Source organism: Cupressus sempervirens, chromosome 8 (assembly GCF_028749045.1).
Source record: "Cupressus sempervirens isolate cs-2001-9-10 chromosome 8, ASM2874904v1, whole genome shotgun sequence".
NCBI lineage: Eukaryota > Viridiplantae > Streptophyta > Pinopsida > Cupressales > Cupressaceae > Cupressus > Cupressus sempervirens.
Window position 1 is genome coordinate 234,147,568 of NC_143125.1, and position 14,113 is coordinate 234,161,680.

At 37.0% G+C, this 14,113-nt stretch overlaps 1 protein-coding gene across 8 annotated transcripts in view; it reads right to left on the reverse strand.

Annotated features, from left to right (window-relative positions):
• LOC149542351 (callose synthase 3-like) overlaps window positions 1–14,113 on the reverse strand; it is a 167,556-nt gene that overhangs the window by 146,554 nt on the left and 6,889 nt on the right. For all 8 annotated transcript variants that reach the window (XM_089797320.1, XM_089797319.1, XM_089797324.1 and 5 more), the window contains 7 exons: window positions 5,757–5,881; window positions 5,529–5,622; window positions 4,991–5,101; window positions 4,763–4,882; window positions 4,442–4,534; window positions 4,238–4,329; window positions 3,635–3,761 (listed from right to left, as the gene is read on the reverse strand). In XM_089797320.1, coding sequence (XP_089653446.1) covers window positions 3,635–3,761; window positions 4,238–4,329; window positions 4,442–4,534; window positions 4,763–4,882; window positions 4,991–5,101; window positions 5,529–5,622; window positions 5,757–5,881 — 762 coding nt within the window. The remainder of the gene's footprint in view (window positions 1–3,634; window positions 3,762–4,237; window positions 4,330–4,441; window positions 4,535–4,762; window positions 4,883–4,990; window positions 5,102–5,528; window positions 5,623–5,756; window positions 5,882–14,113) is intronic.

Genomic DNA, 14,113 nt, shown 5'->3' on the forward strand with positions numbered 1-14,113 from the left:
TGCAACCTCTGCCAATTCCAAAACATAAGTGGGAAAGTATCTCAATGGATTTCATAATGGGGCTTCCCAAGGTGAACGGAAAGGATTGTATTTTCATGGTGGTGACAAATTCACAAAGTACGCACATTTCTTCGCCATCCCCTCAGATTTTCAAGCCACACAAGTTGCCGATTTGTTTTTTAGAGAAGTCTTTCGTTTGCACAGGTTACCCCGAAACATTGTTAGTGATCGGGATGGGCAATTCATCAATATCTTCTAGACAGAACTATTTCGGATGGTAGGGACAAAATTGTCACCAAGTACTAGTTACCACCCGCAGATGGACAGACAAACAAAGATTGAGAACAAGTGGCTCTAAGGTTACCTTCGAAACTACGTTTCAGAACAACAACGGGCATCGGTCAAATGGATACATCTAGGGGAATATTGCTACAATACCACGTACCACATGTCCATCAAAATGGCACCATTCAAAGCTCTATACGGGTACGAACCCCTTCCCTTCATCGATGTAGTTCTGGGTGACAGCCGCGCACCAAGGGCGAGAGACTGGCTTCAGGAGGGATAGGAGATACTAAGATGCTTGAAGGAAAACTTGCAGCCAAAAAATCAACAGAAGATGTACGCCAACAAACACAGATTGGAGAGGAATTTCGAAGTAGAGGACTTGGTTTATCTCAGGCTCCAACCATATCGACAATCTTCATTGAAGGAAAAAGGAAAAGAAAAATTGAAGCTACAATTTTATAACCCCTATCGCGTAGTCCGTCACATTGGTGAAGTCGCTTACGAGCTAGAACTTCCGGAGGGAAGCCATATTCATAACGTCTTTCATGTTTCATGCCTGAAGAAGGCCGTGGGGCAGAACATCACGATAGCCACAGAGCTTCCACCACTCAATGAAGAAAGAAAGCTCATCCTGGAACCAACCGAGATCATCGAAGTACGTGAGAAGACTTTGCGGAACCGTACGGTGAAGGATGTCAGCCGACTGGATTGTCGTCAGTGTTTCTGTAGCCGACGGACTCCTTCAGGAAGGTTCGGCGGATAGTATTTATATCCCGTTTGGGATCATTGTAAATCATCTTCTACTATCAATCATCTTATCAAGCATAATGTATGTCTGGCATATGCAAATATAATTCTGCTATTCTGTTCCATTGTCTATATGCGTTGATTTCTTTACCAGTACGGTAAACATTTGGCGCCGTTGCCGGGGAACGAACCCGGGTCACCCGCGTGACAGGCGGGAATACTCACCACTATACTACAACGATCGGGGGTCCTCGCAGGAAGCAAATGCCTTCATGCTCAATAGTCGTACAAATGCAAGCAGTGGTAGGTCTATGATGGAGAAATGCTTCATACGCTACAACAATTATTCATTCTTCGGAAAACTAGATGTCGTCGATGCAAAAGTTGCTGCTAGTCCAGGGTGTTAGCCGATTGGATTGTCATCAGTGTTTCTGTAGCCGACAGGGTGATTGTCGTCGATGTTTCTATATTCTGTAGCCGACGGGTAAATAGTTTGTAGCGGACATAATGTTTGTGGCCGACAGACTCCTTCGGGAAGGTTCGATGAATAGTATTTATATCCCATTTGGGATCATTGTAAATCATCTTCTACTATCAATCATCTTATCAAGCATAATGTATGTCTGGCATATGCGAATATAATTCTGCTATTCCGTTCCATTGTTTATATGCGTTGATTTCTTTACCAGTACGATAAACAAAGGAATATTTGGTGCGTTGGAAACACTTGTCATTGGACGACACGACGTGGGAAGGCGAGCACATTCTCCAACACTCGGCATTGCATTTGCTTGAGGACAAGCAAAATTTGGGACGGGAGGACTATAGTGTTCCCATTATAAAATATATCTATTGTTAATAGGCCGATTGATTTAATATATCTTGGACCCATTTTTATTTTGTTTCCGTAGTTTGTGTCGTTGTTGGCTATCTTTGTACACCCTCGAAAAATTTCCTAACGGGTATTTAAGCACGGCTTGTAGGTAGTCTTTAGGTATGCACTTTGGATTATTTTCTCTCTACTACGAATTCCTATTAGGGATTCTCTGTTGATCGTCATTTTGGAAGTGAAAGATCTTCCCTATTTGGCCTCTTCGATTTCGATGGGATTTAACCCTCACCCTATTCCGTCACTTGTAGCACTTCGCTCGGATTTGGCAAATCAGAGCATCATCTTTTGGCAAATACTAATCAAAGGATTCTTGAGTTTCAATCTCCATTATTATTTTGGTTCTATCTGATGAATTTTTGATGGTGAAATTTGTAGTGGCATTATTAAATACTTCCCCTCCATCCGCACACTACCTACCTATCAACTTGGTCACTATTCTGTACTATCCCTCTTCCACCACCTTACAGCATTGTCTCCTTTTAATACTGTACGGCTAGTTTGAGGTACGGCCATCATCTCTATTCCATTCATATGGCATTAACACTCCTTGTCACCGTACGGCCAGTTGATGTATGGCCACCATACCGTACAAATTGTCTGTCTATTGCCCATCCCATACATTCAAGTCACCGTATGGCTAGGCTATTGTTAGCTTGTCACCATATGGCCACGAATACCACTCGCTACAAACACCATATGGTCAACTCTTTCTCTTGTGCACAATACCATAATTGGGTTAGGTTGCCAGGTAAATCTCAGATCCGTACACTATCACGTCGATCTTCAAGAAGAGAAACTACCATCGGAACATTACAACACCCACCACCTAGAAGACGCCATACTATATCAACATGTTTCGAAATAGGTAAATTTGGGTGTGTTTTGAAGCAGGTTTGGCCCACAGAGCTAGAACTTATTGCCATTGCAATCCCTATAACAACAGATTGGGTAAACAAAACAGGAAGAATGAAAACAGAACAAGAGAGTTCATTTGTAAATTGCACAAAGAGAGATGAATAAGCAAAGCACAAAAATACTTTAGAAAAGCCTTACTCCACAAACTCCTTAGGAGCAAATGACCTCTTGCAAATGCATCGAATAGAAAACCAGCCTCTTTCAAACCTTCACCAATTAATCGTCAACTATATTCATGCAATGGAAAGCAAGAATGAAATTTCTACAAGGATGAATGATATTCACATTTTGGGCATCTAGTCAAAGTCAAGGCCAAAATAAATGAAAATAAAAATTCAAAACATCAAATTTCACTGGCTGGGCATGAAAGAAACATAATTCACTGAAGGCTTGCCTGAATTCATGCCAATAAAACCTCATAATGCTGGGACACTAGATGGCCCCTAATGCAGACTACATTCTGGTCCGTATCGGGCTGAACCAGACCCGAACTGGCAGACCCTAAGGCCAGATCCGCTAACACAGCAAAAAATCAATAATGATTTACTGATATCAATTCTAAATTGGAACTTAACAGAAGCCAATAGGAAATAGCCCAAGCATAAGAAAGAGGCAAACCTGATCTATATAATGGTAGTTAAGAATTCCAACAAATAGTTAGTAACAAGATATGAATGACAGATGTCAAGCAAAATATAACAGTAATATAATAGTAAGCTCTGATGTAAAAAATTTAGTGAAGATTTCAAATAGAAACTATTAAATAAGTGGTGTAAAGTGAATTTCACATACATGATGATAGATATAGCATAGGCACTCTGGCATGAAACGCAAGTTAGCAGCTTCTCCCCATATAAGAAGATAGAGGCCCATATACAAAATTTTACGCTGCTGCACTTCTTGCTGAATGGTTGGCAACCTGTATTTTAACAAAGCCATGGAAGTAAGATAGGACTTTTTCGGGCAGAAGTGCAGCAAAATCAACTATATGAACATAATTGAGTTCAAAGTTCACTTGAAAACAAATTTAGTACAGTTTAAGAAGGTTGAGCATTGTATTAAGTTTTAACACTATTTTATCATTGAGATTAAACATAAGGATTGTTAATAGCATTTCCAAAGTCAAGTTAGATCAAATTATTTAATTTTCACAGATTCTGATGACATCTAGTTACAAGTAAATTCAACTGTAAATTGCATTGCTGTGTATTGATTCCTTAAAATTACCATAAACATTGGTATTCTAGACATCTCAAACATTGCTCTCATTTTATTTATTCTCTCAAGCAATTGAGAATCACGCTTGACCTCAGCAATATTTACCGAATTGGCAAAAATAACAAGAATATTGAACATTAAAATCTTTCTGAACTTACAAAAGTAAAAGAATCTTACCAAAGGCTGCTTTTACGTCCTAAATACTTGCACCATTTCTTATAGTTCTTAAATACTTTTTTCATAACCTCATTTAAAGCAGATTCTGCAAGCTGTAAGCATCAATGTCAGTGTATTAATATGTCTCTACTTTTCAAAAATCATGCCCTGTCAACTGGAATAAGTTCTAGAAAATAATATGAAAAATAAATGAATGTAAATAACCTTGAACAATGGTTCAGGCTTAGGAATCTGCCTTATGTGTACATTAGCCAGAAGCAAGATCAAGTGTTCCCTCTGATTCGCGACATTGTCTTTCTGCAAATCATGTTACCAATTTTCTAAAACATGTGGTTCTAGTTTGCATACTTGAAAGTCAATAAAATAATGTTAAACAATATTTAGCATTTACCTCATAAAGATCAATATATCCATTCATTGGAGTAAAACTTGAGTATTTGAGAGTATAAAATGCATTTACTGAAATCAACACTAATACCAAGAAGCTTCTCCAATAAACTCTGAAACACTTATATTCCTATTTACCTGAAACCCAAACATAGCTTGAAGCCAATCAAGCAGATCATAATCTGTTCCTGGTTTTTGCCAGTTTTCTGGCTGAGGAAGTCCACGGATATTGCGAAGTGCAGCAACTGCAGCTTTAATCTGAAGCCACATAAGAAAAATGCTTCAGCATGTAGTTAGAAATACATGGAGTTTAGAAATGCAACCCCGTGATTCGTAAAAAAGAACCAATACAATGTAGAAACAAACCTCAGGAAACTGCATAATTGCATTGCGTGCCCCAGCTGGATCAAGAGGAAGAATATTATATGGTATGTACATTTCATTCTTCTTCTCAACTTCTTTATTTGCCTCCATAATCTGCACAGGATACGCTATCAACTTATTATGTGTTCAGATAAACTGCTTGGAAACCTTCTAGGATATGAAATCCATAGTCCAAACTTGGGAATATGATCTGCCTAATATGCTGTGTGAGATTTATCACAAGTTCAGTATAAATCTACAAGTAGACAATTTTTGTGTAACATTTTTCGGTACACAAGCCTCACTATGTTTGGCTCAAAAAGATCCAGTTGATAAAAAGTCTACTTGGTATTCCAGACAGTGAGAGCTATACAAAAAGAAATGAAATGAATTTCTTAGATTAAAGTGCATTATATTGCATAGAATTCTTGAAAATCTGGGATTGCATAAACTATTAAAAATATAGTAGCATTCCTTCAAGGCTTGAGTAAGGTATATTTTAGCTTATTCATCCTCATGTGATTCATTTGTAGCTACAAACCTCAGGCGCGAGTTCTGCGGCCTCTGAATGATTGACTGCCTTCAAGACTTCAAAAAGAACACGAGCAGTTTGATATGCTTTAGCCAACTCTGCCCTGAGTAGGAGTGAGGTTTTATCAGAAAAATGCATTAAGTCTAACTCGGGTAATGACTGCTGAATTGAAGTGTTTATTTGTTTTGGCCACGAAAATAAACATGTTGCAGCTCCTCCAATCAATTCAAGACTTACCGATCAGCTTGATCAGCAGCTGAATCAATAGCCTTGACATATTTTTCATAATATTGTCGATAAAAACTCTGCATTTCTCTAGCATCACTTTTCTTCTGTCTTGCTTGCAATGTAGGATCCGCATCCTGGAACAGTGACATTTTATTTAAGAAATGCGTATCCACATTCAATGCCAAATAGAAAAATTATAAATATAACAAATTTTCAACATTAAGTAGATAAAATAACTTCATGAACTTGACCCGTTCATTTTGCATCCGCAAGATGGAACTTGACCCATTCATTTTGCACCCACCAGATTGACCAAATCAAATAGTCAAAATTACCACTTCAAAATTTATTTTAACCTTTCACTAATATTTCAAGTTTATAGATTTGAAATAAAGAAATATGTATTCAGTTAGGCAGGAAAAATATGAATATTATCTCAAAAAAATTGAAGCCATTGTCACAGTATCCAGTTGGTGCTATCATGGTGTCCTTTTAGCTCTACAAATATCATTTTAATCAGTCCAGACAAAGTTTTGTCAACCTTCAGAAATCTTCTTATTTACACATTATAAACTGCTTGAAAAAAGGTACTATTGATGCTAGTGTCCTGCCTAATTTCAAGGTGAGAGAAAGTTCTGCACGAACTAGAAACCAGAATCCGATTTTATTTAATAATTTTATTACTTTTAAAGAACCATTTAATAGCTCATGTTGTCTAATTCATATACTCTGTTGTCAAGTCGAGTGGTGGAATTAAGTACCAAGATGCTCAATGGCTGGACAAGGTGTTTCATGTGTATTCTGGGTAGAGAGGGCCTTTCTAGTTAGAGAAAGTGTGGGGATAAGTTTAAGGTCTGTGGTTGGAAGGTTAAGCCCCTGAGAATGTTTCCCCTCTCCACAAGATGTCAGGACATGTATCAAACAAAGATAAGTTAAGCATTCAAACATTTATTGGTAACAAGTAATTTGCTTTTATGATATTTATTCAAGTAGAAGATAAGATGGATTGATTTATATCATCGTTTCAGTTATTTCCTTAAATGAAAGCAACTCTTATCATCAATGCAATTGGCAACCAGTTAGATTAGTTGATCTTCCAACTGGACATGGAATATATCTATATGCAAGAGATAGGTTTATCTGATGGACTGTTATTTCAGTCTTCCATTTATTTGAATAATGAATATGAGCATATTTTCCTAACTGAATGTTATTGCCATAGTGAGCAATGGAAGGAGAAGAGATGATACAACGGTAATTGATGCCCTAATTGATATAGTGGTATGTGATGTCTTAAATGATACAATGGCAATTGATGCCCTAATTGATACAGTGGTGTGTGATGCCTTAAATGATAAAGTGGTACAGCTAATTGTTCCTAAGTGGTATTTATGGATTAACATGGGTTTTGCAAAAGCATCCCTAGATGGATTTCGGTGTTGAATCCTATTTGTAGATTTTAAATTCCGTATTAAATTCATTAATGATGTCTTCAATTGTTAAGTTATGATTTTTTTCCGTTTAACTGATTGTAACCATTAATCTCATTCACATGAACATAACTGATATAACTATCTTCCTATGAATATGTGGTAATAACTGTATTTCTTTGATATGCTAGTTGTTAGTTAAGACCCAAGAAAGGTGAATGTTACAATAAGCCAATGAAGTTATTTTGAGTGGTTTTATTCCCTAGGGGGATTTCCACTCATGAAATATTGTGTCATGAGTCAATGTGTTCTTTGGTCTCTATGATTTACTTGTCTATGTTATGGCATTCAGTTTTACCTCTGCTCTTGTATGATCAATACTTTTATACAACTTTTAAATGCCTCGTGTATGAAAAATAGTATCCATGTTCCTAGTTGTTCATTTGTTCTGCTTGAACACACACATATGTATCAGTGTTTTTCTTTACAAGAGTTTTGTTACAAGCCTAGTTAAAATAAGTTGAAATTGATATACAACCACCCCACCCCCCAAGTGGTATCGTACTCAAAGAATCCTAACAACCCAAATGGCATCCATGCCTAACATTCCCATGCAAAAATTTCATGGCCTCAATATACTTCAACTAACTATTGAGACCCTCAAATCCATCTATCTCAATGTCAAAAAAAAATGGAGGGCAACAAGATTAGACCACTTTTGGGGGATGTAACCATCATTAAGGACCATCCTTTCATTTTTAAGAATAATTGCATGTTCCTATAATCCCAATCGAAAGCAACTTTTGGCAAGGTTTACAAAGACTCTCCTCATTAGAAGTTGTATATTCTTAAAGAGACAGTAGACAAATCAAGAATGATCATCATGCAATTTCCCACCAAATTGAATGAGGTTTGCCGAGTTGAGCGCAAGGCTTCCAAGTCCCTTTCCAAGGAACTTATCACAATGAAGCATTTCTACTAAATTGTGGGATTTCCAGCATGGTGCTACTAAAATAATATTGTATTCTTTTAAGTTATCTAGTTTAGTTAATTTTTGTGTCAACTAATTAGTTTAGTAACTTTATATTTTGACTGTTCTTCTCGATCGTTTCCATTATGGAAAGATCTTCCCATAATAGCTTAATTAATGAGCTTTTGTCTGCTTTGTGATTACCTTATTTTTAATCAATCAATTATCATTTTGTGGTATCAGAGCAGGTTAGAATTGTTTGCCGATTTTTTTGATTTTGTGGGTATTTACGTAGAACTTTACTTTCCAGAAGTTTTTCTGAATTGATTTTTTATGAAAAAAATCGTGGGTTTCAAATCTACAAAATTCCTAGGATTTTTTGCTAAATTTCTGAGCAGAAATAGTAGATTTATTTTTTGCTTTTTTCAAAGGTTGATACAAGGGTTTTTCAAACATATGAAGAAAAAATAAAAATTGCAACCAGGATTGGCATTTTTCTCTGCTTGGCCATCTGAAACACAAAGCTTCTACTGTCAAATCCTCAAAATCATTTTCAGGTCACCTACATAAGAATGTGAAGCCCACAGGTTTGATCAACTTTTTTTGAAAAAATGCAATTTCTAAACCCTGTGTTTCTACCAATTTTTTTTTAGGCCCACATGTCTTACTTTGTTTCTGAGTTTGTGCATTGCTTTCATGGAAAGGAGTAGCAAAGGACTAATTCGAGCTCGCAGCAGCTCTACAACCTGTGTTTCATACATGCGACCTGCAGCAAATCACGCACGTTTTATTCTGCACCTATCAAGATTAGCACAATGATTTTTCTCTGAGTTTTGAAGTAGTTGGAATTCTTCTAAGACCCACAGTTAGGGTTTTAAAAAACGCTGCGAATTTTTTTCAATCTGCTCTCAGCTGTGAGCTGAGGTTTCAAGGACTTTGTTATGACAATTTTTTACCAAAACAATAGTTGGGTTTTTACTTTCTACGAGCTAGAGTGAATGCTCACAAAGGACTTCAGAGTTTTCATTGTTTTCACAAATCTTTTAAAAAGAAATTCCAGTAATATTCACTAACCAAGGTTTATGATAGTATTTGTTTGCAGAAAAAAAATTTATTATTTATGACAAAATCATGGATATTGTTTTTTTATTGATTTTTGTGATAAATGCAAGAGCATTTTCAAAGCATATCACCTATCACCTTTGGGTTCCTGCTTGTAATATTCCCCCAATAATGAATCTAATACTAAATCATTAACCAATTAAAGGAATATATATGTACAGCTAGTTGATCGTTAGATAGATAAAATAAGATTATTGAATAATAATAAAATAAATAATTCTCTAAGATAAATTACACTTTACCAAGTTGATATAAATAAATCAATGTTTATATTAGAGATCAATTAAAGTAAATAACTAATATGGAATAATTAGATAAATAGATTAGATAGCTAATCGCTATTAATAAATAAATATCAATTTATAAATAGTTAACTACATTCTAGTAAATACATTAACCAAATAATAATATATTCACATTAATAGTATTCACTTACTACATTAAACAAAATAATTTATATTAATGCCTTTTTAACGGGCTTGAACCTTTTGACACATATATATCTGATGTCATCCACGCAGCAAATGGAATAGGGAAGAGACATATAAAAACAAACATAAGTTGAGCGATACCAAATAGGATCAAAAAGTTATGCATGGAATAAAATGGCAGAAAGTGTATATTATTAAAAAACAAAAAGAATAACATAAACAAGCTTGGGCCAGTCATCCACCATGTATCGGTGACATGATGCAGAGTCCAGACCATACATAATATTGAGGGGTACCAAGTTTAAATGTTAGAAACATAGTGACCGACAAAAAGGAGGCATATTAGATCCTTTGAAGTAATGAGGATAAATCGCATTCAAACGTTGTTAATCAAGCCCTTACAATAAGACAAAGAGGGGGAACTTACACACTTAGGTGCAATAAGAAAAGACTGCTTGCGGGTACAAACGCCAACAAGGATAAGATGGACCTAACCCTTAAGAATTGCAGGTATGATACATTTTATAATTTATTTCAATGTTACAAATCAATTATTTTCATACCATATACCATATATGTAGTATGAACAATATATGCAGAAATTTATAAATAAATAATATATAAACATACATTAATTCGATAAGAATGACATTATGTTATTTAGACATATAGAGCTAATTGATGTATGTTATAATAAATCAATAATTTAGTATGGGGAAATAATTAATCAACTTCCATAGAGTCAATGTAAAGTTCATGCTTATCTCTATATGAATGGCTACGTGCCAATGTAGAGCTTGTGGTCATCTCTATATGAATGACTAGATGGAATCTCATAGTGCCAATGTGAGAGGTTAGAACAATCCTCGTATGAATGGCTATCGTACCAATGCGAGAGATTAGTACAACCCCCTATGATGAGTAATAGAGGGAATCTCATAGTGTCAATGCAAGAGGTTAGTGCAACCCTCATATGAATGGCTATCATTCCAGTGCGAGAGATTAGTAAAATATTGTATGAATGGCTAAACGGGTGATAAATGGAATCTCATAGTGCTAGTGCAAGAAGTTAGATCCTCATATGAATGGCTATCATGCCAGTGCGAGAGATTAGTAACCATGTATCAATGCCTAGATGAGAAATAGATAATGGCTAGAATATTCTGATGATGTCAATATATGCATATTTGATTGGCTTTGGATAGAGGATGTTCCGTCCAAGAAGAACCTTAAGGGATGCACTCTAGAGAAGACGATCAAATAACTAAAGGGTTGTGAAATCCAATCTAGAGATGTCTTTAAGGTTAGGGTTAAGATAGAGGGTAGAATGGTGTAGTGAGATTTGTTATTAATATGATTCTAACTATAATTTTGCAGGTTTTTGCTTAACCCTAGTAGCAGGGACATTGCACTGGTAAAGTGTAGTTATCTCAAAATTTGTGCTAGCTCCTCATTGAAGCTTGTTTTCATTTTTGACGTAAAAACCAGCATTGAAATTTTTATAGTTCACCTCATTTTACGTGACATTTGACAATAAGATAGATGGTATTGTTGACCAACATCATTGAAAACCACCAATCAACACTTTAACAGCAAGAATTGCAAGACATGGAAATAGCACGTGCTCTCTATTTTTTAGTACCGGTGTCCAGACCAAATTGTTCTAGCCCAAGATAACCCTACTCACCCTACAACACAAGCGAAAACGAAGATAAGTTTGATGAGCATAACCATGAAGCAGTTATGTTGCTCAAATTATTATCCATCGACTGTATGCTTCCAGAAGTCTCGACTAGCAAGGCTACTACAGATATTTGGAAGCACATGAAGAGTCTCCATGAAACATCAAACAAGGGAAAAGCATTATTTTTGAAGAGTATGATGTTTCCAATCATGATGGGCGATAAGATGTCTTTGCAAAAGCATCTTGTGAAGATAAAGGACATTTGCAATCAGAGAGACACTATTGGTCACAAGATGGAAGAAGAGGATATGGTGGTCATTACACTGAAAAGCTTACCACCATCGTATGAGCACTTAATTGAAACTCTCAACATTAAATCCACGTTGACCTTAAGTTTGAATAGTTTGGTAGCAGCAGCAACATGGCAAGTATGGAATAGGCGTTTCATGCCATGGACAAAGGCAAAGGCAAGTCCACTCAGCAGAAAGGACTCAACAAACCTGATAAGAGTTTTGAAGAAGAATATCGGATGTCATTTTTGTGGCAAACTTGATTGTATACAGCAGTTCTGCATAAAACAGTTGGCCGATCAGAAGTCCAACCAGAAATTAGTTATCTCAAAATTTGTACTGGCTCCTCATTGAAGCTTATTTTCATTTTTGACATTAAAATCAGCATTGTAGTTTTTACAGTTCACCTCGTTTTACGTGGCATTCGACAATAAGACGGATGGCATTGTTGACCAACATCATTGGAAACCAATCAACACTTTTAACAGCGAGAACTGCAAGACATGAAAATAGCACATGCTCTCTATTTTTTAGTGCCAGTGTCCAGACCAAATTGTTCTAGCCCAAGGTAACCCTACTCGCCCTACAACGAAATTAGAGAGACACTATTGGTCACAAGATGGAAGAAGAGGATATGGTGGTCATTACACTGAAAAGCTTACCACCATCCTATGAGCACTTAATCTTCTCAACATTACATCCACGTTGACCTGAAGTGATGAGTTGTGCAATAAGCTCCTACAGCAAGCCAAGTGGAAACAATAGTTTGGTAGCAGCAGCAACATGGCAAGTGTGGAATAGGTGTTTCATGCCAAGAACAAAGGCAAAGGCAAGTCCACTCAGCAGAAAGGACTCAACAAACCTGATGAGAGTTTTGAAGAAGAATATTGGATATCACTTTTGTGGCAAACTTGATTGTATACAGCAGTTCTGCAGAAAACGGTTGGCCAATCAGAAGTCCAACCAGGAAGGGTCTCAAAAGGCAAGCTCATATCACAAAAGTTCAAACATTCTGGAAAGGAGTTGGCATTCATGACCAAAAGACTTGCAGATTCTGTCAAGTCTTCTATAGGGTAGTTAATTAATAAAATTTTGTGTCATTTAACTTATAATGGTCATTTAAGTCTTCGAAGTTGTTTAGTTGAGTTAGCAACTTTGTTTTTTGTGTGTGTCAGTTAGTTAGTTCAGTAACTTTCTATTCTGACTATTCTTCTAAATATTTTCTACCATGAAAAGATCTTCCTGTAATAGCCTATTCAAAGAGGTTTCATCTCCTTTGTAAATACTTCATTTTCAATAAATTATCATTACAGATGCTTCTAATCCTGCTGGAAAAATGTTTAGGAGTCTATGATATTCACAGGAGAAGACAGCAGACATCTGAAACACTCCACAACCACTACCCACATCTGGTCATGTGGAACTGGTAGAAGAAGTCTGACCATTATTGGCTGGTGAATCTCATTAAAGAAGTGTGAGGTATAAATATAGTCGTACGGCCGTACAGACAAATGGAACACAAAAATATGGGCCGTACGGACTTAAGGAGCACAAAGGGAATTTAGTGGACCGTACGGACTTGTATGGGGCAATTGGAGATCACAAATGATCCACCATACGACCAGAAAATGAGTATAAATCGTACGGCTGGCACCCTAAAATACTGTACGGACTGGGAGAACTACTGTATGGACTGGAAGGAAGGACTACAATACAGACTGGAAGGACTGTCGTACAGCTCACACAGAAAAGGGAACATTTGAAACATTGTAAGATGACCACCATATAGACACAGAAGAAGGGTGATAAGAGAGGTTCTTTAAAAAAAAGACAACAAATCAAAACAGTTCACAATGAATAATGTATGATGCCGAAGGGAAAGACAAAAATAGGTAGGGAAGAAAACATAAGCGGTTGGCAAAAAGAGTATGGGATAGGAAGAATATCACAAAAATGGTGTGTTCCAAGGACTTTTGTGTGGGTTTGCGGGTGCTAATTTGGTCTTGGTGGGGGGGGGCACTGCCCCTCGACCCCACCCTATATCGCAACAGGGATCGCGCTTGGGGCAAAGCCCAAGGACCCCGCAAGGGCACTGCCCCTTGACCCCCCTGGGGGCGTTGCCCCCTAGACCCCTAGTCAGTTCAGCTATCAATCGTGAGAAGTGTGACCAATTGATGAGACCTAGAGCTACTGCAAGCATGGAGTGTTTGTATACCAAAGGTGGAGAGGGCATTGGAGCAAGCCTTTTAAGAGGGGTGATACACTTTGAGGCACTCAGAGTAGGTGTTGGACTTGAGGTTGTCTTGGTGGATGCATAGAGAGCTCAAGAGGAGCTGACCATCTAGTTGGAGGCAGTAGAGCGACACTTGGCTCAGTGTACCCTGGCGTTAGAAGTAGAGAAGGCGGCATGGGTGGCTATCAAGGTCAGATTGGCTAAGG